This window comes from Scyliorhinus torazame, chromosome 8 (assembly GCF_047496885.1).
Source record: "Scyliorhinus torazame isolate Kashiwa2021f chromosome 8, sScyTor2.1, whole genome shotgun sequence".
Taxonomy (NCBI): domain Eukaryota; kingdom Metazoa; phylum Chordata; class Chondrichthyes; order Carcharhiniformes; family Scyliorhinidae; genus Scyliorhinus; species Scyliorhinus torazame.
In genome coordinates this window covers 213,424,586-213,451,676 of record NC_092714.1, presented here as the reverse complement: position 1 = coordinate 213,451,676, position 27,091 = coordinate 213,424,586, and the positions used below count along the sequence as shown (strand labels likewise).

Here is a 27,091-nt window from a genome sequence, read left to right as displayed (position 1 = left end):
TTTTCATCTTGCACTCATCAAGACAGAAAGAAAACTGATAATAAGGCTGCCAAGTTCAGATCTGAAAAGTGTCCAGTATATCTCAAATCACCCTGGAAGGGTAAAGTATATCTCAACATTTTGAGCAACAGAGGAAGCTAGCTGCTTCACACTGCTACGATGCAATAGCAACACGAGCATTGTTTTCCATTAACAGGATTCTGTTGTCAGGTCAAAAACACATTCTGTCTATCACACACATGAGTAAAGTGGTAAATGAATTTCAGTACCAGTGCAATATGGACCATATGTCCCACTGACATATGCTGGATCATATTCAACATATTGTCCCTTCAGCTGCTCAGAATAGGCCGAGTAATGCCCAACTCCTGTTTGCAAAATTCAAAACATGAGCCTGGATTTTCACCGAGTTAGGTTGATTCAGGATGCCTACAAAAATGGCAGATGTGGCCCAATTCCTGAATTCTCAACCAAATTCCCAGGCTGTGAGATTTTCACTAGTGCCTTAAAACACTGTGGGCTGCTTCCTGTCAGAAGTCTGCAACTGGAACTCTCAACCAGGTCATTTCCATTGAGGAGATGGGTATCTCCTACTACTCCACAATTTTCATGGAGTTGGGCCAGGTTTTTGAAGAGTCATGGTTCACAGCTCTTCAGTAGAGCCAACTCTAGTGTGCATGAGATCAAAGTTAAAATTGTCCCTCTCATGCCCCCTATGTCAGGATCTACCATTCCACCACCTCTTCTGATCCCTCACATCTTCTATGCCAAGACTGATATTTGCATGCCCAATGACTCACTGTCAGCTTTCTTGAACCAATGAACACCCCAGTTAAAGTGCAATGTGTAAAAAAAAGCTTTGAAAAAAATGTAATCTGAAAACACTTTTATGTTAGAAAACATTGTGAAATTGACTGCAGAGATCAGAGAGCCTGAACTATCACTCAAACAATGTTGCTTCTGGGGACCAGGTATTCTGTTATTCTGATAGATGTCTTGGCTCTCAGCAAAGTGTACATAATGAGGCATGGGAATGGGTGGAGGACAGAACTTGACATGGGGCATGAGGAGATGTAGGAAGTGAGTGGGTGGCATGAAGAGGCATAGCTAGGGCATGGGCATGTTTGGAAAGTGAAGGGGGTGTGAGGGGTAAGAGTAGGAGGGCCTGTGGTTTTTTTCCACTAGATAACGTCCCACAACCCCGAAGTGGACCTTTTAAACAGCCCGCCTGCACATCAAGCAGGTTCTGTGGCACCTCTGCATTTCTTCCTGGGTTATCTGCCCAACTCCACCTTGCACCTGGTTTCCAGCAATGGAGATCTTGCTTTGGCAGGCGCATTCCCCTGGGGTGTTATTCATCACCAAAGTCGGAATTATCAACAATGACATAAAGTGACACCAACTCACAAGAATCTGCATCCCCGGAGCTATCCAGTCTCCTAGGAGAGAGTAAAAAACAAAGCAAAGTAAAATCAAGGTTAAATAAGAGAAACCAATTCTAGAAAACTTCTCTCTGGCCCCCTTAGATGAAGAAAACAAGGCATAAGATCAAATGGACTCAACTTCTCTAGTTATATCATGGTACAAACATTTCTGATGAAGAGTATACACCTTAAACATCATAGCCTGTCACCTTTCTTTAACTAGAGTGAACAACCTATATCCATATCAGTTAGTGCATGTGTGTCTGTGTCTGTATGCGTGTGTGCGCATGTGTGTGCATGTCTGCGTGTGTGCCTGAGTACATGCGCGGCAGTCAGTGCACATTTGATTATTTAACTGAGATTGGTTTAAGCATAATAAAGTTAACCTCTTCCTCTCTTAAACTTAGGAAAACCTGTCCAGTTGTTTCTTTCATGATCATAGCATGTAAATAGTTAAGTACTCACTGAATTGGCAAGTATATATATCCTTTTCTATTTTTTTTTAATTTAGAGTACCCAATTATTTTTTTTTCCACTTAAGGGGCAATTTAGCATGGCCAATCCACCTAACCTGTACATCTTTGGGTTGTGGGAGTGAAACAAGGTGGGAATGTGCAAACTCCACAAGGACAGTAACCCGGGGTCTGAGATTCGAACCGGGTTCCTCAGCGTCGCAGTCCCAGTGCTAACCACTGCGCCGCATAAATATACTTTTCAAACGAAAAAGGCTGTTGGAATCAAACAAGGAGAGGGCAAAGAGGGGAGCCATTCAACCCTTCCTCACCTTTTTGCAACACAATAATCTTAGATTGCATTAGATACAAATATTACATATTAATATTTTAACAACAATGAACAATTGGGATATTACTGGGACTGAATTCTCTGGTCCATCAGCCATGTGTTTCTCGGTGGTGAGCAATTTGCTGATGGCGGAATTCTCTCTTCCTGCCGTCTGTCAATGGGATTTTCCACTGAAGCCAGTCCATGCTACTGGAGGGCGCTACCAGCAGGAACAGAGAATCTCAACGACCAGCGTATTCCGGCCATGATGCATGTTCTCTTATGTTCAAAAAGTTTTTTTTTACCTGATGGAATGCTTATAGAATTCATCAGTATCAGTTGCATTAAACCTTCCCAGTATCTTTCCAGGCTTCTGACCTTCAACCTCCTGAACAGTTAATACCGGAGGGAAGAACACAGGAGCGTCATTCTTGTCCTTCACATTTATATCTAAAATAAATTTCGACAATCCTTCAGACGTAGTGCCATTTCTTTCCTGGCATGTAAAAAATGGTTCTTCATTTTCAACTATTATCTCAATTCTCCTCACGCGACCAAGCTCATAATCCAAAGGCTGCAATAGTCAAAAGCATATGATAAGTCTGAATGCTAGTTTAAGTAGCTCAGAAAATCTTTCATTATGCTAATGAATCTGTTAACGTTCTCCTACATCTTTGCTATTCTTAGCGAACTGAAAGAAAATTCGAAATGTTCCTGAGGTTGTCAAATATTTGAGGGCTGTGTCGGTATTTTCGCAATCTGTTGATCAACGTGCCATTGTCCAAGGGTTCGCTTCATACTGAATTCAGAAATTCTGCACTCCTCATCTTCATGGGCACAAATTAGATACAGGATTCAAGATAGGAAGGAATAGAACACATGTTTGATGAAAATAAGAGATGGAACTTGGGTAGTTAGCACAAAAGTGACTTGGACAATGGTTAAGAAAGCATATTCAATTAAACTTATTGGGGGGGGATTTTACGGCTGTTCTTGCCAGCGGGATCTTCCTGTCCCACCATCAGCAGACCCCCCCATGGGTTTCCTGGCAGCGGGGGAGGGGCGGGGGGGGGAATGGATAGGTTCAATGGGTCCTATTGTCAGCGGCGGGAGCAGAAGATCCTGCAGCAGCCAACGGTTCTCTGTCGATTATTCTTTTTTTGTCTACTATGTACATACTGTATATGTTCCCTTGGTCGCAGAAAAATACTTTTCACTGTACGTCGGTACATGTGACAATAAATCAATCAAATCAAAAAAAAAATCATCAGAAATATATCAATCTCAGTTTTAAACAGAATGCATCATAGTGATGTGCTTAGATTTTATTGACCAAATATCCAATTAAATGAAAAAGGATTCTCCCCTTTTTTTCAATACAAATGTTTCTCAACTCTAAAGCTTGCTATAAATTAAAGTCCAGTGATCTATAAATTATTTCAGCCGCTGCTTTCACTAGAATCATCTATTGATCCATTGGGAGCAAAAGGTTCCAGATTTGATTCTCAGTTGTTGAATAATCAGGTGATCCAAGAAGCAATCAAGGCACTGAAACTGGCCTTAGCACTCCTGGTATAGGAAGGAAAATCAATTAGTTAGAGTTCCTGACCCTGAATGCTAATAAGTCAACCGTAGAGGAAGCTGCATGTGCATGGACACAGAATGAGAATAGCACTAGACTGAGTTATGATCCTCTGGAGATGGATTACAGCAAGAGGCTGGCTGAAAAGTTCAGATTTGGATTCTCTGCTCCCTAAATATTTAATTCAAACTTCATGCGACAGGCACACAACAAAAAAAATAAAGTAAAAGATAGAGGAAAAACTGTTAAATATATCACAACACTGGCACATAAAATGAAAATAAAATATTTATGTTTGCAATGTGCAAATGATGGTGACATGTCTCCTTCAATCCATTTTTTTCTCTGAAAGCAAAAATAATACAGTAAAAGTCCAAGCAATATTCGCTACTACCTTTATGAGAAAGAGAATTCCATCATTTGTTTCTGGATCTGTTTCAATCCTGTAATTTCCAGCTTCATTCCCTTTTATTATTTTGTATCTTGCTTTCCAGGCAGGTGTGTGAGGACTGTCTTTATCAGTAACACTTACTCGTAATATCACCCTATCATTGTCGTCCTCATCGATATTAAGTGAAACCTATAAGGAAAAGGAAATAAGATAGAGAAAAAAAATTGTCTTTAGAAAACAAATAGCTGACCATTATCATTGTGTGATGAATGGTTACTGTACACTTAACACCATGTAGGTGATGCCCCTTTAAGACCGTGTTTGCAACCCTGGTGGACTACGCCTCTGGCTCCGCCCACCAGGGAGCCGTATATAAGGTGATGCCCTGTAGGCGGCACTCAGTGAGCACTCATTTCTGTAGCTGGCTAGTTCTCTGCTTATTAAAGCCCTCATTTACCATTCCACACTCTCGTGTCGTTATTGAGGGTACTACACCTTGGTATCATAATTTGGATTCCATATGCAGATATAAGATTTCAAAGTCAATATTTAAATTGCTCCACCACTCTGATGCCCAGATTTCTATTGTTTATTCCTTTTATTAAAAGTTACTTTTTTGGACTGGTGATTCATGCCTACAGCAGTAATTCATCTGGGTTTTCTGCTCTGCAGTATTACGCTTTCCAATGCGTAGGGCTGCGGGAGAATGACACTAGGTGAATTGTTCACCTCCAGAGCTGGTGAAGACACAGGGTTGGATTCTCCACAGCCCCGCGCCAAACTCGCGGCCAACGCGGGGGCGGAGAATCCACTTTCACGCTGTAATCGGGCCCGGCGCTGGTCCGGTAATTCTCCTGGCCCCATAAATCGGCGCGACCATGAAGTACGCCGCGCGACTGGGGGCCCAATGTCAGAGGCCCACCCAGCAATCCTCTGCTCCAGACCGGCCGAGTTCCCAATGGCATGGCAGCTGCGGACTCAGTCCGTGGCCGCCCTGGTCGGGGGCGGGGGAAATCGGAGGCCAGGAGGTGCCTTCTAGGCAGCCGGGGATTAGACCTGCGCAGTTTCAGGCTCGGGCGTGCGATCGATGGGGGGGGGGGGGGGTCTCATTTCTCTGTGTGGCTCCACGGTCTGAGTCCACCGTGGAGCTCGGCGCATCTGCTGGAGGCCGTCGCCGTGCGCATATGTGGACTTCGAACCGGAAGTGCGGGGTCCTTATCTGCAGCAAAAGTTGAGAGATTCACTCCGAGTCCCTGTTAGCCCCCTGCAGGGCATTGAATTAGTTCAACTTTTTTCTAGGAATTTCATGAGTAAAACTCCACCGTTTTTACACCGGCGTGGGGACATAGTCTCATTTTGGGAGAATCCAGCCCACAATGGACTGACTAGCCTCCTTCTGCATTCTAACAATTCTATAAATTCTGTCCTCTGGAGACAGAGCAACATCTCCATACAGATTACCAGGGCACGTGATTGAAACTGAAGTATTTTTACAGCAATGTTTTAATGATATTTAAATCGTTACATTTCTACCATTGAAACAATTGGGTCAGATTCTCCGGTTCCCCAGCCACGTGCTTCTCGGCAGCGCGCCGTTCGCTGGCAGCGGGATTCTATCTTTCCGCCGCTTGTCAATGGGATTTCTCACTGTAATTACCCGGTACCGCCAGGAACCCTATGGCTGTGGGTGTGCTGCCGGCAGGAAACGTGAGTCGCAATGACCGGAGAATTCCGGCCAATGTCTGCCAGGAAAATTATAGACAAGTTATACTGTATATCTTCCATTGTTATGAAATAGTATCAGGTGAATTTGATACAAAATTATAACATAATCTAAACAAGACATAAACAGACAAACCTAGGGTTTTGCATACATAAATATTTGAGGGTGGTAGGTCAGATTGAGGAGGTTGTCTTTGTCTTTATAAGCAGAGACATGCAGTAGCAAGGACGGTATGTGAAAGTTCCTGCTTCATGAATCACTAATTAGACCTTAGCTGTAATTTTATATCCAGTTCTGGTTTATGAAGGATGTGAAAGCATTGGAGAGGATGCAGAGGAGATTTACTAGAATGATACCAGGGACAAAGGATTTCAATTACATGGCGAGACTAGAAAAGCTGACTGGTGGTAATTAACCTGAGGGTCACCACACCTCAGGGGAGGGGCAACATTGAGAAGGCGGGGCCTACATGGATAACCTCAGCCGGTATGAGAATTAAACATGCTCTGTTGGCGTCACTCCGCATCACAAGCCAGTTGTCCAGCCAACTGAGCTAACCGACCCCCAGTAGTGTCCTACAAGGGTTCGTTAAATACAAAATGCCCAATAGAATGTCACATTCTTTATCTAAACCTATCGTAAGAGCCTCCCTTTATGTTATCCTCCTTTCATGGGCTTCTGGAGTCTTTACACCTGCTTCTATCTTTCATCAGCCAGGTCTTCGCAATATAATTCCTTCTCTCATCTTATACTGTTCCACATGATCAGTTCCACAACTCAATTGAGAAATCCCGGTGCGATTCTCCGATCGCGGGGCAGAGTGTCCGCGCCGTCGTGAACGCCAAATATTCAGCAGAGGGGCGGCTAATCGGTGCAGTGCTGTTCAGATGGAACAATTGTAATTTTAAATGCCCATCTGACTGTAGCTCAACCTCATCCGCTTTTCATTGGTCAGTTTCCTGATCCTCAGGAAGTCAATGTTGGAGCCATTAAATTTCGAACAAAGTGAATTAAATTTACAAATTCTTCATTAAAACCTCTTAAAGACTTCATTGTAACATTATTTACCTGGCCATCTGCAATAATTCAAATCTTGACTTTGCTGAGTAAATGACCTGAAGACATCGAAACGCACACCCGTTAAATTGAAAATTGGCTGCATTGGAGCTGGATTTCGGTTATAATTGAAAGATCGATCATTTCAAACAATGCATCTTCCCCCCAACACACCTCTAATTCAGAGTTGAAACAAAACCATCCACACCCCACACCAGAATACACCTGTAAAAGTACTTACAGACTGCTTCGTAAAAGCTGGATGATTCGTATTGGAATTTATCACATTAATCTGTACTTCTGTACTGGAGGACAGTACGTTCAGTCCATTGTCTCTTGCTTTAATGACTAAAGAGTAGGCTTTGATGGCCTAAACAGAAACAACAATGGTTATCAAACACAAATGACATTTTGTAAAAGAAACATTACCGTCAACTTCTTACCAACGAAACAGGTAATTACAAGGCTCATTGTTTCTACGTTGAAGTACAAACGTTTTAACCTCGCCAGAGTAGAGTTCTACATTTTTTTAGTAGTCTATATTCGGCACAACATCGTGGGCCGAAGGGCCTGTTCTGTGCTGTATTTTCTATGTTTTTCTATATTTGATTTAATGAGTCAGTACAGTCCCAAGGGTAATATATGCAACACACTAGATTGCATCTTCCTCTCTGATGCCTCCCAAAAGTGATGGAGATTGGAGCAGAAAATGGAGTCAGATGTGGCCAGGCCTAGCTCTGCAATGTGCCCTGAGTTCCATTTCTTTCCTCTTGCACCCGACGGGTCTGTTGCTGACTCCAATTCCTGATTCACGGCATGTAAACACTGGCAGAGAGTGATGTCCGGCTCGTTGGCGCATGCTCTCCATTCTGTCTTTTTGACCCCCACTCCGTAGAACTATCTGCTGAAATGTGATGGTAGACTCAAGGTAATGGTAATGGTGCTGTGTGGATGGAGAGAGAGGATGCCATCTCCAGTTCAGCCCCGTCTACATAAATTTCCTCAGATTCTGAAAATGCCTACTGAGTCAAAGACTTCCTTCATCTTTTGAGCTCTTCTCTCCTTTGAGACTCTCTTGCTGTCCTTTCTGGGATGTTGTTTTGGAATCCCATTGTTATAAGCACCGCCTTTACACCCACTTCAGCACTATGGGGCTTCCTCTCAGAGGCAGGGATCCTGCTGGAATCCCTTGCTCCAGGAAAATAGGTGGAGTTGGAGTACTATGTGGATGATCTGCCTTTTACTACCTCTTTTTTCCTTCAGTTTGGCCTAGAATGTGAAGGGAATATTCCGCTTGCCCCTCCAAATTCATTATCTGCAAGGCGTTCCCTCTGGTTCCAGAATGATGCGAGAGGTTCCCTGAGCCATGGGTTCCATCCCCTCCCACCTAGCCTTGACCAGTGATGCATACTCCACCTAGGGTTCCCAACCCAGCTGGAATGACCAGGATTTCCCCAGGATCAGGAGTTCCTACCCCGAGCACTCCAGCAGCCTGGCAGATCAGCGATTTCAATTTTACACCACAGTGCATCTCCTCCCCATTTGGCGATGTCAACAGTTACTATTGGACAAACATGAAGCCCAGAGAATTCAGCCTTCCAGCTGCCAGAGAGAGCAGAAATCATAGATGATACAGTCGGGAGAGTGCGGGAGTCAGAATCGCGGGCGTCGGCTTTCAGAGATATTTCAAATGGAAGAGGGGAGTTCCTCAGCTTCCCCTCTTCCCATTCTTGTTTTATCTCTCTTCTCCCCTCCCCTTTCCTTCCTTCACCTGTCCAAAGGAGATCTCTTAGTTCCTGGAGCATCTCATGCAACAGCTGCGGGGGCCGGAGTCAGGGGTTGGAAGCAAGGCCCAACTACGCAACAGGTCATGGCAGGAAATTCCAGTGCAGTCCAATTGTTTGGCAGGTACGGGTACTGGCTTTTGGGGTGGATGGGGTTGGGAGAGAGGCTGAGTACATGGCAGCCAGGAGCTAGAGGTTCCTCAGCCCCAAAGACTGCCTGAGAGATATCCCAGGAAATTTAAAAGTAACTGGGCTGGGAAAGAACGCCACGGGCGAGATGCCGACAATGGAAAAATCCATTGATCTCGGGCGGGATTCTCCGGTCGCGGGGCAAACTCGGCCGGAGATTCCCACCCATTGTTTCTTAGGACCTATATTATGGATAACACCCAGGACCTTGTAGACAGGGTGACTAGACGTCCCAGTTTTGCCAAGATTTTTGGATTTTTGTTCAATGCCCAAAATTCTGTTAATTGCTGAAAAATAGTCTAAATATCCCAGTAGTCAGCTTTTCCCGATTTGGACAGCACGGAAAATGGACACTATCCTGGTCTCTGATTATCTGGTGAATGAATTCTCTTCGCCTTGCTGTTGATTTATTTATACATGTTCAAGGATAGAACATTTCAAGATCTTGTGGCGGTTTAGGGGCCTAGGACAATGAATATGTCCAGTCTTCCCCATCGACGTAATGCTGTTGGCATTTGCAAAATGCTGGTTCAGAGGTGAAGCAAGGTTTTGTTGAGGCTAGGCTGGCAGAGACCGTGAAGGGGATGTGGGGGACTGCATTTGGCAGGATGTAGGGGGGCAAAACATAGAATTTATCATAGAATTTACAGTGCAGAAGGAGGCCATTCGGGTCTGCACGGCTCTTGGAAAGAGCACCCCACCCAAGGTCAACACCGCCACCCTATCCCCATAACCCAGTAACCCCACCCAACACTAAGGGCAATTTTGGACACTAAGGGCAATTTATCATGGCCAATCCACCTAACCTGCACATCTTTGGACTGTGGGTGGAAACCGGAGGAAACCCACGCACACACGGGGAGGATGTGCAGACTCCGCACAGACAGTGACCCAAGCTGGAATCGAACCTGGGACCCTGGAGCTGTGAAGCAATTGTGCTATCCACAAGGCTACCGTGCTGCCCCAATGGAGGGTTTGGGGGGGGGGACCTCCACTGGGCATAGGGTGCCGAACAAGAGCGCCCCTACCTCTCATTAGCTAACAACATTGGTTCACCTGGTGGTCTTGCTATTTAGCCCAGGTATCTGTGGGAGGAAGCCCTTTATTGGTCACTTAAGGGCCTCAGTTAATAATCATCATCATTATTAGTGTTACAAGTAGGCTTACATTAACAATGCAATGATGTTACACTGTGAAAATTGCCTAGTCGCCACACTCCGGCACCTGTTCGGGTACACTGAGGGAGAAGTCAGAATCTCCAATTCACCTAACAGCATGCCTTTCGGGACTTGTGGGAGGAAACCAGAGCACCCGGAGGAAATCCACACAGACACGGGGAGAACGTGCAGACTCAGCACAAACAGTGACCCAAGCTGGGAATCAAACCCGGGTCCCTGGCGCTGTGAAGCAAATGTGCTAACCACTTGGTTACCATGCTGCCCATACCATTGGACTACCGTTGGCCCTTGAGCAAGCAGGCTATCTTGTGCGTCTCCTACCGCAGGTAAAGTACCCATGGAGATGGATAGGCACACCATCATGACACCCAATTTTAGATTCATGTCCCACCTTCCACCTATGCTCAGAAGGGGCATTGAATTCCAGCCAATATTTAAGTTATTTGCATTGCATTTGATAAAAACGGTTTACAATTTAAAAGGAACACTTGGACATGCATAGGTCATTTAGCCATCAGACTGTTACATCAGACAGTGAGATCAGACAGTGAGATCATTGTTTAGTGTGAAACATATTTCTACTTGATACATAATTGTTTATATTAATTGCCAAGGAAATTGTGTCATTTCAATTACATTTTCAGAAGCAAACAATTCTGTGATTTAAAAAGCTAACAATGTTCTACATATGGGGAGATAATACATACATCATAGTCGAGACATTTTTGAAGAAGTATGGATCCATTTTCTGAGTTAATTTTAAATATATTTGATGGGATTGAAGGACTTTGAGAAACAATTGAGTACGAAACTTTTCCATTACCACGCCTTACATCATCAGGATCTGTTGCTTCAACTCTGAAGATTTCTTCACCTAAAACGTAGAACATGAATTACTCAGTAAATATGCACTGTGTGCGCATGGCTGGAAACACCAGTGCTGCTGTAATTATACCTCATGAAGCGACAGGTCTAATTAAAACAGAAGATACTGAAAACACTTGACAGTTTGGTCAACATTTGACAATGAAGATTCATTTGTGTTTGAGGTGCAAGACTGGCTGTCACCTCCAGCAGGATTGCACCCAAAATATTCATCTTTGTCTTTCAGATGTTGAAGGATGTCGCATTTCCAGCAATGTTGAATTTCGCATCAGATTTCCTGCACACACGTAGCCTTACAATTGCGCCTCCAATTGCTCTGAACATTGCATGCTCGGAAGCCAAATACAGTGTCGAAAAATGCATTAGTGTCACTTTGGCTCAGCTGGTAACACTGAGTGAGTTATAGTTTCAAGTTTCAGCACAATCGAAGCTAACGCTTCAGTGGAGTTTTGAAGCAGTGCTGCATTGGTGCTCATGCCCCATCTGCCTGATCAAAGTAAATGAGTAAATTGTGTTGGTCCTTCATATAATATACTGTGCAAATTGACTATAGTGCTTGCCTATATATCCATAAAATAGTACCTACACATCTCAGAGGTTTATCAAATTTCAGGATTTTTTGAACACCTTTCGTAGAATGTGCAATGTTATGATATTGCCTGTATGCCATTGTAATGCCAAGGTGTCCGCAGAGCAAGGTTTAATGTGGAACAGGATAATCCACCACCCATGGCATAATGCACAGAGTCACATGGTAATAAACTCGGAGATCAGTCTGGAGGGAAAAACTCTGGAAGCCTGCATGGTGGAGGAGCACCATGCAAAAGCATACCTTGGAACTGTAAATAGTTACGGACTACCAATAAAGGGTTCATGTTTAAACATACAAGTCGCAAGATTTCCTCACTGAGACACCTCTGCAGCAGTGAGACACAATATTATGACAGACAACACAGAAACAGGTTATTCATTCCAGTTCATGTCTGTACCTGTGCTCTACTCAAGCCTCCCACCTTTTCTCATCTAAATCTACCATCATAACCATCCATTCCCACCTCCTTCATATGCTTCTCCGTTTGCCCTTTGGCAATGAGCTCCACAATCTTACCAATCAGAAGAAGTTTATTTTGAGTTCCAATTAGATTACTTGGTGACTATCTTATATTGGCGGCCTCTGGTTATGCTGCTCCTCACAAGAGGAATCATTGGGTTGGACTTTACAGGGTCCCAGCAGCTGGTTTGCAGGCAGAGGTCCCGTAAAACACCGTGGGTGTTTTGTCCACTGCCTATCCAGCTGGCCCTGACCCTACCGCAAATTTACCAGCAGAAGTGAGGATTCAGTGGCACGCCCATAGGCTGATTGAGGCCTTTAAGTGGTCAATTAGTGCCCATTTAAGGGCCTCATCCTACTGCCACTGGGTTTTAACCATTGGCAGGAGAGACCTACTTCAATTGTCTTTCCTGGCAGTCTGCACAAGCTGGTGGCTGGCAAGAATGGGTGCCCCATAACAGGTCCACTGGGCCCATCAGAGACCCACCCCCAGGTCTTTCCCCACCCGATCCACATCCCTCTTACCCCTCTCAATGGGGCCCTCTAATGTGGGGCGGCATGGTAGCACAGCAGTTAACACTGTTGCTTCACAGCTCCAGGGTCCCAGGTTCGATTCTCAGTTGGGTCACTGTCTGTGTGGAGTCTGCACGGTCTCCCCGTGTCTGCATGGGTTTCCTCTGGGTGCTCCGGTTTCCTCCCACAGTCCAAAGCTTTGCAGGCTAGATGGATTGGCCATGTTAAATTGCCCTGAATGTCCAAAAGGATTGGGTGGGTTTGTTGGGTCGCGGGATGGGGTGGAGGTGTGGGCTTAAGTAGAGTGCTCTTTCCAAGGGCTGGTGCAGACTTGATGGGCCAAATGGCCTCCTTCTGCATTATAAATTCTATGATGATTCTCTGATTCTATGATACGATGTGGCCCAGCAATTCCCCTTCCCACACTTATCTTTCACTCTAACTTCCAACTCCTTTGCATTTATTCCAACACTCCTAGTGGCACTGCTGGGGCTGGAGTGCTGCCAGCCATTTGATTGGCCTGCTCAAAGAATTTCAATAGAGCACAAAATTCTTGAATTGCATTCAAGAGAACATTTTTAGCCAGCACATAACAAGCCCAATGAGAGGTGGTGAAATTCTCGATTTAGGATGAGATCTTTTGGCTGTTCACGCTGACGGGATATTCCAGGCCTGCCGATGTCACACACCCGCCATGGGTTTCCTGTCCGCGTGTGGTGGATTCAATGGAGAATCAAATTGATAGTGGTGGCACCGGAAGATCTTGCGGCTGGCTAATGTCAGGCTGCCCCCCACCAAGAAACACATTGTGGGGAGGCCAGAGAATTTCATCCTAACGGAAATGAAGCTGGACAAGTGGATGAAGAAGCACTTTGGAGATAGTAACCATAAATGCAGTTAAATTTAGCGTCATTGTGGAAAAGGACATAGAACAGAAGTAAAAATTCTAAATTGGGGGTTTACAAAGCTGAGAAATGAGCTAGCAAGAGTGGATTGGAGACAGCTATTAGAAAGGAAAACTGTCATCGACTTCCGGGTGCGGCAATGACCAGCTGAGTCGCACGTTTCGGCACCTCCCGTTGGAACGGACTTTTGGGCTCTTAATAGGAGCCCCAACGGCAATTTAAACGGCCAAAAACACTGTGCGGTAAACCAGAAGGGAATCCCCCGGACACGCATGGAAAAAGGAGAGGATAGCGACCGGATTGCAGAAGATCCTCTGGAGCAGCGGCAAGGAAGGGAAGCTCGAAGCAAGATGGCGTCGGAAGGTGGCCGTTTGTTATGGGGCCCGGAGCAACAAGAGTTCCTGCGGCGCTGTGTGGAAGAGCTGAAGAAGGAGTTGAAGAAGGAAGTGTTGGCCCCGATATTAAAGGCGATTGAAGGGCTCAAGGAGGAGCAGAGGACCCAGAAGCTGGAGCTTCGGGTCGTGAAGGCAAAGACTGCTGAAAACGAAGATGAAATACAGGGCCTGGTGGTGAAGACAGAGATGCACGAGGCACAGCACAGAAGGTGTGTGGAGAGGTTGGAAGCACTGGAGAATAATTCGAGGAGGAAGAATTTAAGAGTCCTGGGTCTCCCCGAAGGCGCAGAAGGGGCGGACGTCGGGACATATGTGAGCACGATGCTTCACTCGCTAATGGGATCGGAGGCCCTGACGGGCCCTTTGGAGGTGGAGGGAGCCTATCGAGTTCTGGCGCGAAGACCAAAGGCTGGAGAAATACCTCGAGCTATAGTGGTGAGGTTTCTCCGCTACAATGACAGAGAGACGGTCCTCAGATGGGCGAAGAAAACTCGGAGCTGTAGGTGGGAGAACGCGGTGATCCGCGTTATACCAGGATTGGAGTGCGGTGGTGGCGAGAAGGAGGGCAAGTTTCGATCGGGCTAAGGCGGTGCTTCACAAAAAGGTTCAATTCGGAATGCTGCAACCGGCGAGACTGTGGGTCACACACCAAGGGAAGCACCACTACTTTGAGACGCAGAAGAGGCGTGGACATTCATTGTGGATGAGAAGCTGGAATAGTCTGGCGAGAGAAAGAGCTTCTGGGACAAAGTGGTGGGGTGATTATGTGGGGCGAGGAAGGGGAAGGGGTGGGGGGGGGAATGATTTTTCAATTTGTTAATTCTGTAACTTTTCTCTCTTCCCCATGTTGGGGGGGGGGGGGGAACTGTGGGCGCCGGTGGGACGGAAAGGGGAAGGAGAAGGGAAATGCGCCATTAGAGGCGGGGCCGAGTGGGAAACGCGGGCTTTGCTCCCGCGCTATGGTAATTATGGCGGGAACAGGGACGCAGGAAGGAGGGGGCCTCGCACAGTGGGGGCCAAGGGCGAGGGGGGAAGCCGAAGTCAGCCAGAGTTCGCTGACTTCTGGGAGCAACATGGGGGGCGCAACTACACTAGAGGGGGATCTAGCGGAGGGGGGGGGGCGTTAACTGGGTTGCTGCTGCTAAGGAGAAGGGGGAGCTGTTATGGGATGTGGTGGTCGAGACGGGGGGGCACCGTCGGTGGGATATACAGGTACGTGGGAACCGGGTGAGGAGCTGGGTTAAAAAAGGGGATGGCTAGTCGACAAGGGGGGGGGGGGGGGGGTAAAGAGCCCCCCAACCCGGCTGATCACGTGGAACGTGAGAGGGCTGAACGGGCCGATTAAAAGGGCACGGGTACTCGCACACCTAAAGAAATTAAAGGCAGGTGTGGTTATGTTGCAGGAGACGCACCTGAAACTGATAGACCAGGTCAGACTACGTAAAGCATGGGTGAGCAGGTGTTTCATTCGGGTTTAGGTGCGAAGAATAGGGGGGTGGCTATCTTAGTGGGGAAACGGGTACTGTTTGAGGCAAAGACCATAGTGGCGGATAGTGGGGGTAGATATGTGATGGTGAGTGGCAGATTGCAAGGGGAGGCGGTGGTTCTGGTGAACGTATACGCCCCGAACTGGGATGATGCATATTTTATGAGGCGTATGTTGGGGCGTATCCCAGACCTGGAGGCGGGAAAGTTGGTAATGGGGGGAGACTTCAATACGGTGCTTGATCCAGGGCTGGACCGGTTGAGGTCCAGGACCGGGAGGAGGCCGGCAGCGGCCAGGGTGCTCAAGGACTTCATGGAGCAGATGGGAGGAGTAGACCCCTGGAGATTTATTAGGCCTAGGAGTAAGGAGTTCTCATTTTTCTCCCATGTTCACAAGGTATACTCACGGATCGACTTTTTTGTCTTGGGAAGGGCACTGATTCCGAAGGTGACAGGGACGGAGTATACGGCCATAGCCATTTCGGACCACGCTCCACATTGGGTAGACCTGGAGGTAGGAGAGGAAAAACAACAGCCCCCACTCTGGAGAATGGATATGGGCTTATTGGCGGATGAGGGGGTATGTCTAATGGTGAGGGGGTGTATCGAAAGGTACTTGGAGCTTAATGACAATGGAGAGGTTCAGGTGGGAGTGGTCTGGGAGGCGTTGGAGGCGGTGGTCAGAGGGGAACTGATATCCATAAGGGCACATAAAGGGAAGCAAGAGGGTAAAGAAAGGGAGCGATTGTTGAGAGAACTTCTGAGGGTGGACAGGCAATATGCAGAGGCACCGGAGGAGGGATTGTACAGGGAAAGACAAAGGTTACATGTGGAATTTGACCTGCTGACCACGGCTAAGGCAGAGGCAAAGTGGAGGAGGGCACAGGGTGTACAGTATGAGTATGGAGAGAAGGCGAGTCGGCTACTGGCCCACCAATTGAGGAAGAGGGGAGCGGCGAGGGAGATAGGTGGGCTGAGAGATGAGGAGGGAGAGATGGAACGGGGAGCGGAGAGGGTGAACGGGGTGTTCAAGGCATTCTATGAGAGGCTATATAAGGCTCAGCCCTCGGAAGGGAAGGAGGGAATGATGTGTTTCCTGGATCAGCTGGAATTCCCGAAGGTGGGGGAGCAGGAGAGGGCGGGACTGGGAGCACAGATTGAGATGGAGGAGGTGGTAAAGGGGATTGGGAGCATGCAGGCGGGGAAGGCCCCGGGACCGGATGGATTCCCGGTGGAATTTTATAGGAAATATATGGACCTATTGGCCCCACTTTTGACGAGAACCTTTAATGAGGCCAGGGAAAGGGGGAAGTTGCCCCCGACTATGTCGGAGGCGATGATATCGCTACTTTTGAAGAAGGAAAAAGACCCGCTGCAGTGTGGGTCCTACAGGCCCATTTCCCTTTTAAACGTAGATGCTAAGCTCCTGGCCAAGGTGATGGCGACGAGGATAGAGGACTGTGTCCGGGGGTGGTCCACGAGGATCAAACTGGGTTCGTTAAGGGGAGACAGCTGAACACGAACATACGGAGGCTGCTAGGGGTGATGATGATGCCCCCACCAGAGGGGGAGGCGGAGATAGTGGTGGCGATGATGCTGAGAAAGCATTTGACAGAGTGGAGTGGGACTATCTGTGGGAAGTGTTGAGGAGATTTGGTTTTGGAGAAGGGTTTATTGGATGGGTACAGCTGCTATATAGGGCCCCGGTGGCAAGTGTGGTCACGAACAGACAGAGGTCTGACTACTTCCGTCTATGTAGAGGGACGAGACAGGGGTGTCCCCTGTCCCCGTTACTGTTTGCATTGGCAATTGAGCCCCTGGCCATAGCACTGAGGGGCTCCAGGAAGTGGAGGGGAGTACTCAGGGGAGGAGAAGAACACCGGGTATCATTGTATGCAGATGATTTATTGCTGCATGTTGCGGACCCAGTGGAGGGGATGCCTGAGATAATGCTGACACTCAGGGAGTTTGGGGAATTCTCGGGGTACAAATTGAATATGGGGAAGTGTGAGTTATTTGTGGTGCATCCGGGGGAGCAGAGCAGGGGAATAGATGATTTACCGCTGAGGAGGGTAATAAGAGATTTCCGGTACTTAGGGATCTAGATAGCCAGGAGCTGGGGAACCCTACATAGGCTTAATTTAACACGATTGGTGGAACAGATGGAGGAGGATTTTAAGAGATGGGACATGGTGCCCCTGTCACTGGTGGGTAGGGTGCAGGCGGTCAAAATGGTAGTCCTCCCGAGATTCCTTTTTGTGTTTCAGTGCCTCCCGGTGATGGTTACGAAGGCTTTTTTCAAGAAAATCGAGAAAAAGTGTCATGAGTTTTGTGTGGACTGGGAAGACCCCGAGAGTGAGAGGGGTTTTTTGCAGCGTAGCAGGGATAGGGGGGGACTGGCACTACCGAGCTTAAGTGAGTACTACTGGGCCGCCAATATCTCAATGGTGTGTAAGTGGATGGGAGAAGGGGAGGGAGCGGCGTGGAAGAGATTGGAGATGGCGTCCTGCAAAGGAACCAGCCTACAAGCACTGGTGACGGCGCCGTTGCCGTTCTCCCCGAAGAAATACACAAGTCCAGTGGTGGTGGCAACACTGAAAATTTGGGGGCAGTGGAGACGGCATAGGGGAAGGACGGGAGCCTCGGTGCGGTCCCCGATAAGAAATAATCATAGGTTTGTCCCGGGGAGGATAGATGGGGGATTTGGAGCATGGCAGAGAGCTGGGATTGTGCAACTGAGGCATCTGTTCCTGGACGGGACGTTTGCGAGTCTGGGAGCGCTGATGGAAAAATACGGGTTGCCCCAAGGGAATGAATTTCGACACATGCAACTGAGGGCTTTTGCGAGGCAACAGGTGAGGGAATTCCCGCAGCTCCCGACGCAGGAGATTCAGGATAGAATGATCTCAGGGACAGGGTGGGGGGATGGTAGGGTGTCGGATATAAACAGGGAAATGAGGGATGAGGGGGAGATCATGGTGGATGAGCTGAAGGGAAAATGGGAAGAAGAGTTGGGGGAAGAGATTGAAGAGGTGCTGTGGGCAGATGCCCTACGTAGGGTAAACTCTTCGTCCTCGTTGCGCCAGGCTAAGCCTGATACAATTCAAGGTTTTGCACAGGGCGCATATGACCGGAGCAAGGCTCAGTAAATTTTTCGGGGTCGTGGATAGGTGTGGGAGATGCTCGAGGAGCCAGCAAACCACACCCACATGTTTTGGTCATGCCCGGCACTGCAGGGGTTCTGGGTGGGGGTGGCGAATGTGCTTTCGAAGGTGGTGGGGGTCCGGGTCGAGCCAAGCTGGGGGTTGGCTATATTTGGGGTTGCAGAAGAGTCGGGAGTGCAGGAGGCGAGAGAGGCTGATGTTTTGGCCTTTGCGTCCCTAGTAGCCCGGCGAAGGATATTGCTTATGTGAAAGGAAGCCAAACCCCCGGGCGTGGAGACCTGGATAAACGACATGGCAGGGTTTATAAAACTAGAACGGATAAAGTTCGCACTAAGAGGTTCGGCTCAAGGGTTCACCAGGCGGTGGCAACCGTTCATTGACTACCTCGCAGAACGATAAAGGAAATGGGAAGGTAACAGCAGCAACCCGGGGGGGGGGGGGGGGGCTCGGGTGGGTCCTTAGGGGTGTTTTTTTATAGTTATTTGTACTTGGTTATGTATATTGGATTGTTTGATTTTATTATCTGGGAGAGTTATTACTTTTGTTATGGCAGTTGTCATTTAGTTTACATATTATTTATTTACTTGTTAAAAACGGTCACTGTTATATATATTGTTTTATGGTTGTAAAAAGGGAAAACCCTTTGTATTATTTTGTTTGGCCGAAAAATTTGAATAAAATATATTTTTTAAAAAAGAAAGGAAAACTGTGGTAAAGCAGTGGAGACTTTCAAAGGCAAAATTCTACAGACACAGTGTAGCCATGTCCCCACAAAGAATAGGATGTTACCGCCCAATCTGGAGACCCCTAGTTATCCAGAAGCTCTGTCACCATTTCAACTTTTCACCAAAACGATCAGGGTTAAAGGTTACACCCTCCCTTACATGACAATTGAGTCTTGTGTGAAGGAAACAGCCGAGGTGGTCGGCCCTTGACCATTGTCACAGCCTCAGAATTGTACAGGAAGGCAGTGTTCTTCCTGAGGTTGGAGCGGGCGGTCCACCCCGGCCTGGAAAAGGGGCTCATAGTGGGCAGGGCCTTCCTGGAAAAGGACCCTTTGGAGGGCACTGCCCAGTGTGAAGCTGCCTGGTTCACGTTTATGTAGAGCTGTTATAAATGACGCCAGTGCGATATCACGCCATGTCCGGTGATTACTTCATGAGAGGGGAAGGTCTAGAGAGAATGTTCGCTAATGATATGCTAATGTATTAAAATTAGGTTCCTGGGCCAACATGATTTTCACTAATCCACCGGAGGGGGGTTGGCAGGGCCCGGGGGGGGGGGGGGGGGGGGGGGGGGGGGGGGGTGGATTGCAGAACCCAATCATGCAGGAGAGAATTGTTTGGATTTTGAGTCCGAGCAGATTCAGGCTATTGCAGTGCCAGCTAATTATAGTCGGTGCCAATAAAGACATGCATACAATGATTGGCATTCATAATGATGTCAGAACCACAGATAGATAATTGCTGCAACCCTTTTGTGAAAGAGTAATTAAGAAGCACGCCAACCATATTTGTAAAACCTCCTCTGCGCAACACCAGCGGGCCCACACAATCCGTAAGACGATGGTGGAGACCATACTTTACCAAGTGCAGTCCAATGATCTCAAGGAGATTGTCAACAAATTGATCTCAGACAGCATTGGTAAAGACATTGAAAAACCTTATCAGTCCTTTTACTCTCTCCATGTTATGTATGTTCAAAAGGTCTTGATGCTGGAGAAGCCAAGTTTGCATTGGGGAAACTGATGGAACGTTTTTGGTGAAGGAGGAAATAACTCAAACAAGCAAATCATCATGTGAAGAGACTGGTGCCAAAGTAAGTTGAGCTGATGTATATGAACTCCCTGTCCAGGATATTACTTAAATATGTATAGTAAATCACCTCTTCCGAAAAAAAATTATAAACATCCATGCAAAACCATTTACATTTTGAACAGATGGGAAGAACATAACAAACATCTATTTTGGAATGAACTCCTACCTAGATGTTGATTTTCCCTCACATCAAATTTGTATATCTTTTGGCTGAATTCAGGAGCATTGTCATTGATATCAATCACTACAATTTTATATAACATATGATCATCTAGAATTTCCAAAGTATCCATGTCCCGAGCATCGACTTGAAACTAAATGTGGAAAAGAATAACACAATTACTTATTATTCAAAACTCATTTATACAATAGGAGATATGAAGGCATTCAACATTTCTATTATTTAGGTTAATAAACATAAATTTGATACCAAATTCAGAGAGCGGTAGATTTCACATTTATGTGTTTAACATCTTCATTTAATTGTCATGAAATTATTTAGAACTATTCTTCTATGCAACCAGTCCACCTGCTCTCTTGTTTTGCAATGTCCTCTTTTTAGGTTGAAGGCATCTTGTTCATCAAATACCAGTTTCAGTGATAGTTTAGCACTGAGACAGATAGATTATAAACCAGAAGACCATAAGATGTAAAAGCAAAAGCATTCAGCCCATCAGACCTGCTCGTCCATTCAATGAGATCATGGCTGATCTGATATATTCCCCAATTCCACTTTCCTGTCTTATCCCCATAACCCTCGATTCCGTTACTCATTGAAAGTCTGTCTATCTCAGCCTTGAACATACTTAATGACCCAGCCTCTTCAACTCTCTTCAGTAAATAATTCCACAGGTTCGCTATCCACTGAGAGAAGACATTCCTCCTCATCTCTGTCTTAAAATGGCGATCCCTTACATTGAGATCATGCCCTCTGCTCATAGGCTCTCCCACAAGAGAAAACAACTTCTCAGCATCTACCCTGTCAATCCCCCTAAGAATCCTATATGTTTCAATAAGGTCGCCTCTCATTCTTCTAAACTGCAATGAGTCCAGGCGCAACCTACTCAATCTCTCCTCATAAGAAAATCCCTCCATACCCAGGATCAACCGAGCACACTTTTCTCTGGATTCCTTAAGTAAGGGAACCAAAATTGTTCACAGATAGGCTGTGGGTTCATGTTCCACTTCAGAGCTGTGAGCACATAATCTCAACTGATGCATCAGTGCAATACTGCCAAAATGCTGGACTGTTGGAAAGTGCTCCCTTTTGGATAAAGTGTTAAACTAAGGACCTATTTGTATTCTTAAATAGGAGCAAATGATCTCCTGCCGCAGAATGATTCAAGTTGGTATCCTGCCCAACATTTATCCTTGAATTAACACCGCCAAAAATAGATGATTTCATCATTTATCTCGTTGCCGTAGAAGGAAAAATGGATACAACATGACTGGTACTGGTACTGGGTGTGCTGCCGGCAAGCGGATGATCCCGCCGACGGAGAATCCTGCAGCCTCGGTTTTTGAAAAATACCTTACTAATGCAAGTTATTCTGATTGATAAATCCATAATTGGGAAGGTTCCGTGGTCGACACATTCTATAATATCAACAAAATCTGCTAGGAATGGCTGAAGAGTTCAGCTAGCCCACAGCACATTGAGCTGACTGCTTTCAATTTGGTGAGGTGTGCACATTGAATCATCTTAAGCCTTATAGAGCCATAGGGCAGATAATCCTTTCCAGAACCTGAGTGCTCCGACCAGCAGAGAAACAGGACTGTATCCCAATGGCACTAGGAACATTGCCGAGGTGGCATTCTCATAGTTTGACTATGCAGAAGTATGTATAGCGGCAACCACCCTGATTTCGCGAGTGTCGGGCTACCAGTTTGAATGGGTGCCCTGATCCCAGCGTCCAGAAACAGGCCCCCTCCTTCCCACAATGTAAATGTTAACCCCCCCCCCCCCGCTGGAAGATAGAGCACCCCAACCACTCAATAAGGAGGAGTATCCTCCCCCTACCAAGGGAATAATGGGTCATGTCCACCCCTGCCCAAGCATGTATGGGGGTACCCCGGCTGCAAGCCCCTCAACTGATCCTCCCCTGCACTCCCTGACTGTCCCTCAGCCATCCCCCCCACTTCAGCCATCTATCCCTCAGCCACCCACCCCCACCCCCAGGCACCCTCCCCCCCCTTCAGGCCCCACCCCATGGCATTGCCAATGGTGCACTGCCCTCAACATCATGGCACTGACATCCTGAGGGGGGGGGGGGGTCAAGGGGGTTAGCCCATTGCTCCAGTGCTCCTTTGCCGCAAAGTGTTTTATGCGGTTAGAAAAGAAGTAGTGAAAGCATTCAGCATTGTTGAAATGGCCAGCATCTGTTAATCATAAGAATGCTTATAAACATTGCAGTTAGGATCAATGGGGGGTACTTCAGATGCATTCAAGTGTGAAAGGAAAGATACATAAACACATCTCCTGTTAGCTGTGTTTAACCTTTAAGCTGTCAATCAAAGGCTAATTAAAGGGACTGCACTGTGAAACTGCATGACTGCCGAGCATTTCAAACGATCTCAGGAGATTTAAAGGTTTTTCAAGTGCTATGAGCTTTCTAGTAAGACTCTGACACCAAAAAAGAAGCAATTTAAAAATAATTGAGTTGAGGGAGCAGATGTGAGGAAAGGGAAAGTCTTCCTGGGTTGATTCTTTGCTGAACTGTCTGATCTGCTCTGTAACTATTCAGAACAGGGCAGTTCAGAGTGAGAGGGCCACTTCACAGTTTAAACAGATCAGACAAGGATGTTGAATTTGCCAAGAGTGGTCTTCAGGTTGCCCTGGACTGGAAGGGACAGTCCAGGCACAGGACCCTCCATCTCCAGGGAAGGCCCTGGGGTAAACACCTTACCCACAACCCAAACCCACCCAAACCCCAGGAATCCTTGGATGACCCCCCCCCCCCCCAACAGCCTGGCAGTGGCAGAAGGGCACAGGAGCAACGGGCTAACCTCCTTGGCCACTCTCGTCGGGTTGCAGTATGAACATAAGAACTAGGAGCAGGAGTAGGCCATCTGGCCCCTCGAGCCTGCTCCACCATTCAATGAGATCATGGCTGATCTTTTGTGGACTCAGCTCCACTTTCCGACCTGAACACCAAAACCCTTAATCCCTTTATTCTTCAAAAAACTATCTATCTTTATCTTAAAAACATTTAATGATGGAGCCTCAACTGCTTCACTGGGCAAGGAATTCCATAGATTCACAACCCTTTGGGTGAAGAAGTTCCTCCTAAACTCAATCCTAAATTTGCTTCCCCTTATTTTGAGGCTATGCCCCTTAGCTCTGCTTTCTCCTGCCAGTGGAAACAACCTGTCCGCATCTATCCTATCTATTCCCTTCATAATTTTATGTTTTTATAAGATCCCCCCTCATCCTTCTAAATTCCAACAAGTACTGTCCCAGTCTACTCAACCTCTCCTCGTAATCCAACCCCTTCAGCTCTAGGATTAACCTAGTGAATCTCCTCTGCACACCCTCCAGCACCAGTACGTCCTTTCTCAGACAAGGAGACCAAAACTGAACACAATACTCCAGGTGTGGCCTCACTAACACCTTATATAATTGCAGCATAACCTCCCTAGTCTTCAACTCCATCTCTCTAGCAATGAAGGACAAAATTCCATTTGCCTTCTTAATCACCTGTTGCACCTGAAAACAACCTTTTTGTGACTCATGCACTAGCACACCCAGGTCTCTCTCTGCACAGCAGCATGTTTTACTATTTTATCATTTAAATAATCCCTTTTGCTGTTATTCCTACCAAAATGGATAACCTCACATTTGTCAACATTGTATTCCATCTGCCAGACCCTAGCCCATTCACTTAACCTATCCAAATCCCTCTTCAGACTTCCAGTATCCTCTGCACATTTTGCTTTACCACTCATCTTAGTGTCGTCTGCAAACTTGGACACATTGCCCTTGGTCCCCAACTCCAAATCATCTATGTAAATTGTGAACAATTGTGGGCCCAATACTGATCCCTGAGGGACACCACTAGCTACTGATTGCCAACCAGAGAAACACCCATTAATCCCCATTCTTTGCTTTCTATGAATTAACCAATCCTCTATCCATGCTACTACTTTACCCTTAATGCCATGCATCTTTATCTTATGCAGCAACCTTTTGTGTGGCACCTTGTCAAAGGCTTTCAGGAAATCCAGATATACCACATCCATTGACTCCCCGTTAACTACCGCACTGGTAATGTCCTCAAAAAATTCCACTAAATTAGTTAGACACGACCTGCCCTTTATGAACCCATGCTGTGTCTGCCCAATGGGACAATTTCCATCCAGATGCCTCGCTATTTCTTCCTTGATGATGGATTCCAGCATCTTCCCTACTACCGAAGTTAAGCTCACTGGCCTATAATTACCCGCTTTCTGCCTACCTCCTTTTTTAGACAGTGGTGTCACGTTTGCTAATTTCCAATCCGCTGGGACCACCCCAGAATGTAGTGCATTTTGGTAAATTATCACTAGTGCATTTGCAATTTCCCTAGATATCTTTTAGCACCCTGGGATGCATTCCATCAGGGCCAGGAGACTTGTCTACCTTTAGCCCCATCAGCTTGCCCATCACTACCTCCTCAGTGATATCAATCATCTCAAGGTCCTCACCTGTCACAGCCTCATTTCTATCAGTCACTGGCATGTTATTTGTGTCTTCCACTGTGAAGACAAACCAGAAAAACCTGTTCAATTCCTCAGCCATTTCCTCATCTCCCATTATTAGATCTCCAGTCTCATCCTCGAAAGGACCAATATTTACCTTAGCCACTCTTTTTTGTTTTATATATTTGTAGAAACTTTTACTATCTGTTTTTATATTCTGAGCAAGTTTACTCTCATAATTTATCTTACTCTTCTTTATAGATTTTTTAGCCCCTTAAAGATTTCCCAGTCCTCTAGTCTCCCACTAATCTTTGCCACTTTGTATGCTTTTTCCTTCAATTTGATACTCTCCCTTATATCCTTATATATCCATGGTTGATTTTCCCTCTTTCTACTGTCCTTCCTTTTTGTTGGTATAAACCTTTGCTGAGCACTGAAAAATCGCTTGGAAGGTTCTCCACTGTTCCTCAACTGTTTCACCATAAAGTATTTGCTCCCAGTCTACGTCATCTAGTTCTTCTCTCATCCCATTGTAATCTCCTTTGTTTAAGCACAAAACACGAGTGCTTGATTTTACCTTCTCACCCTCCATCTGTATTTTAAATTCCACCATATTGTGATTGCTCCTTCCGAGAGCATCCCTAACTATGAGATCATTAATCAATCCTGTCTCATTACACAGGACCAGATCTAGGATCGTTTGTTCCCTCGTAGGTTCCATTACATACTGTTCTAGGAAACTATCGCGGATACATTCTATAAACTCCTCCTCAAGGCTGTCTTGACCAACCTGGTTAAATCAATCGACATGTAGATTAAAATCCCCCATGATAACTGCTGTACCATTTCTACATGCATCAGTTATTTCTTTGTTTATTGCCTGCCCCACCATAATGTTACTATTTGGTGGCCGAGAGACTACTCCTATCAGTGACTTTTTCGCCTTACTATTCCTGATTTCCACCCAAATGGATTCAACCTTATCCTCCATAGCACCGATGTCATCCCTTACTATTGCCCAGATGTCATCCTTAAATAACAGAGCTACACCACCTCCCTTATCATCCACTCTGTCCTTCCGAATAGTTTGATACCCTTGGATATTTAACTCCCAGTCGTGACCATCCTTTAACCATGTTTCAGTCATGACCACTAAATCATAGTCATTCACGATGATTTGCGCCATCAACTCATTTACCTTATTCCGAATACTACAAGCATTCAGGTAAAGTACACTTATGCTGGCTTTTATATACCTCTGTTTTGAATCTTAACACTGTCATGATATTCAGGCACACATCATAGCACATACATACATACTGATGGACAGATCAACGGACCAATCAACACACACAGCGCGACAGCCAATCACAGGCAAGAGCATACACAGTACAAAACACTTCCTGGGCACTCGAGACGACTCAGGGCACAGAGCTCATTGCAGGCCACTCAGACATCCACCTTGCGCTGAGTGCCACCACAAGACAGAATTAGGAATAGGTCCACAGAATCAAAGGTCATGATCGAACCTCAGTGAACAGTTCACCAATGTAAATAGTTGTCTGAAATAAAACTGCGTTGTACCATTCACAACCGCGCTGGTTCATCTGTGTGGCAGACCACCCAACACTTCAAACACCTCGATCAGTAACCTCTCCTAAGTTATATTTCCTCTTAACTTTTCTCCTAATTTTCCTTCTCGTTGATCCCATATCTGAATGTAACAACCTGCCGCATTGCTTACCATTTATGTATTTACTTCCGGTTTTATTCCTTTTAGTATTACTGGGTCTATTCACTGAGCTCCCCTCAGTCACTGTACCTTGTACTGTCGCCCTTTTTGATTTTTGACTGTGGCTTCTCTGCCTTACACTTTCCCCCTTACTGCCTTTTGTTTCTGTCCCTGTTTTACTATCTTCCGACTTCCTGCATCGGTTCCCATCCCCCGCCACATTAGTTTAAACCCTCCCCAACAGCTCTAGCAACAACCCTCCCCCCCCCCCCCCGCCCAAGGACATCGGTTCCAGTCCTGCCCAGGTGCAGACCATCCGGTTTGTACTCGTCCCACCTCCCCCAGAACCGTTTCCAA

At 46.4% G+C, this 27,091-nt stretch overlaps 1 protein-coding gene across 4 annotated transcripts in view; it reads right to left on the bottom strand.

Moving 5' to 3' along the window:
• LOC140428371 (cadherin-like protein 26) overlaps positions 1-27,091 on the bottom strand; it is a 134,915-nt gene that overhangs the window by 75,466 nt on the left and 32,358 nt on the right. For all 4 annotated transcript variants that reach the window (XM_072514761.1, XM_072514762.1, XM_072514760.1 and 1 more), the window contains exons 4-8: positions 20,492-20,639; positions 10,818-10,984; positions 7,201-7,329; positions 4,184-4,369; positions 2,513-2,781 (exon numbers count right to left, since the gene is read on the bottom strand). In XM_072514761.1, coding sequence (XP_072370862.1) covers positions 2,513-2,781; positions 4,184-4,369; positions 7,201-7,329; positions 10,818-10,984; positions 20,492-20,639 — 899 coding nt within the window. The remainder of the gene's footprint in view (positions 1-2,512; positions 2,782-4,183; positions 4,370-7,200; positions 7,330-10,817; positions 10,985-20,491; positions 20,640-27,091) is intronic.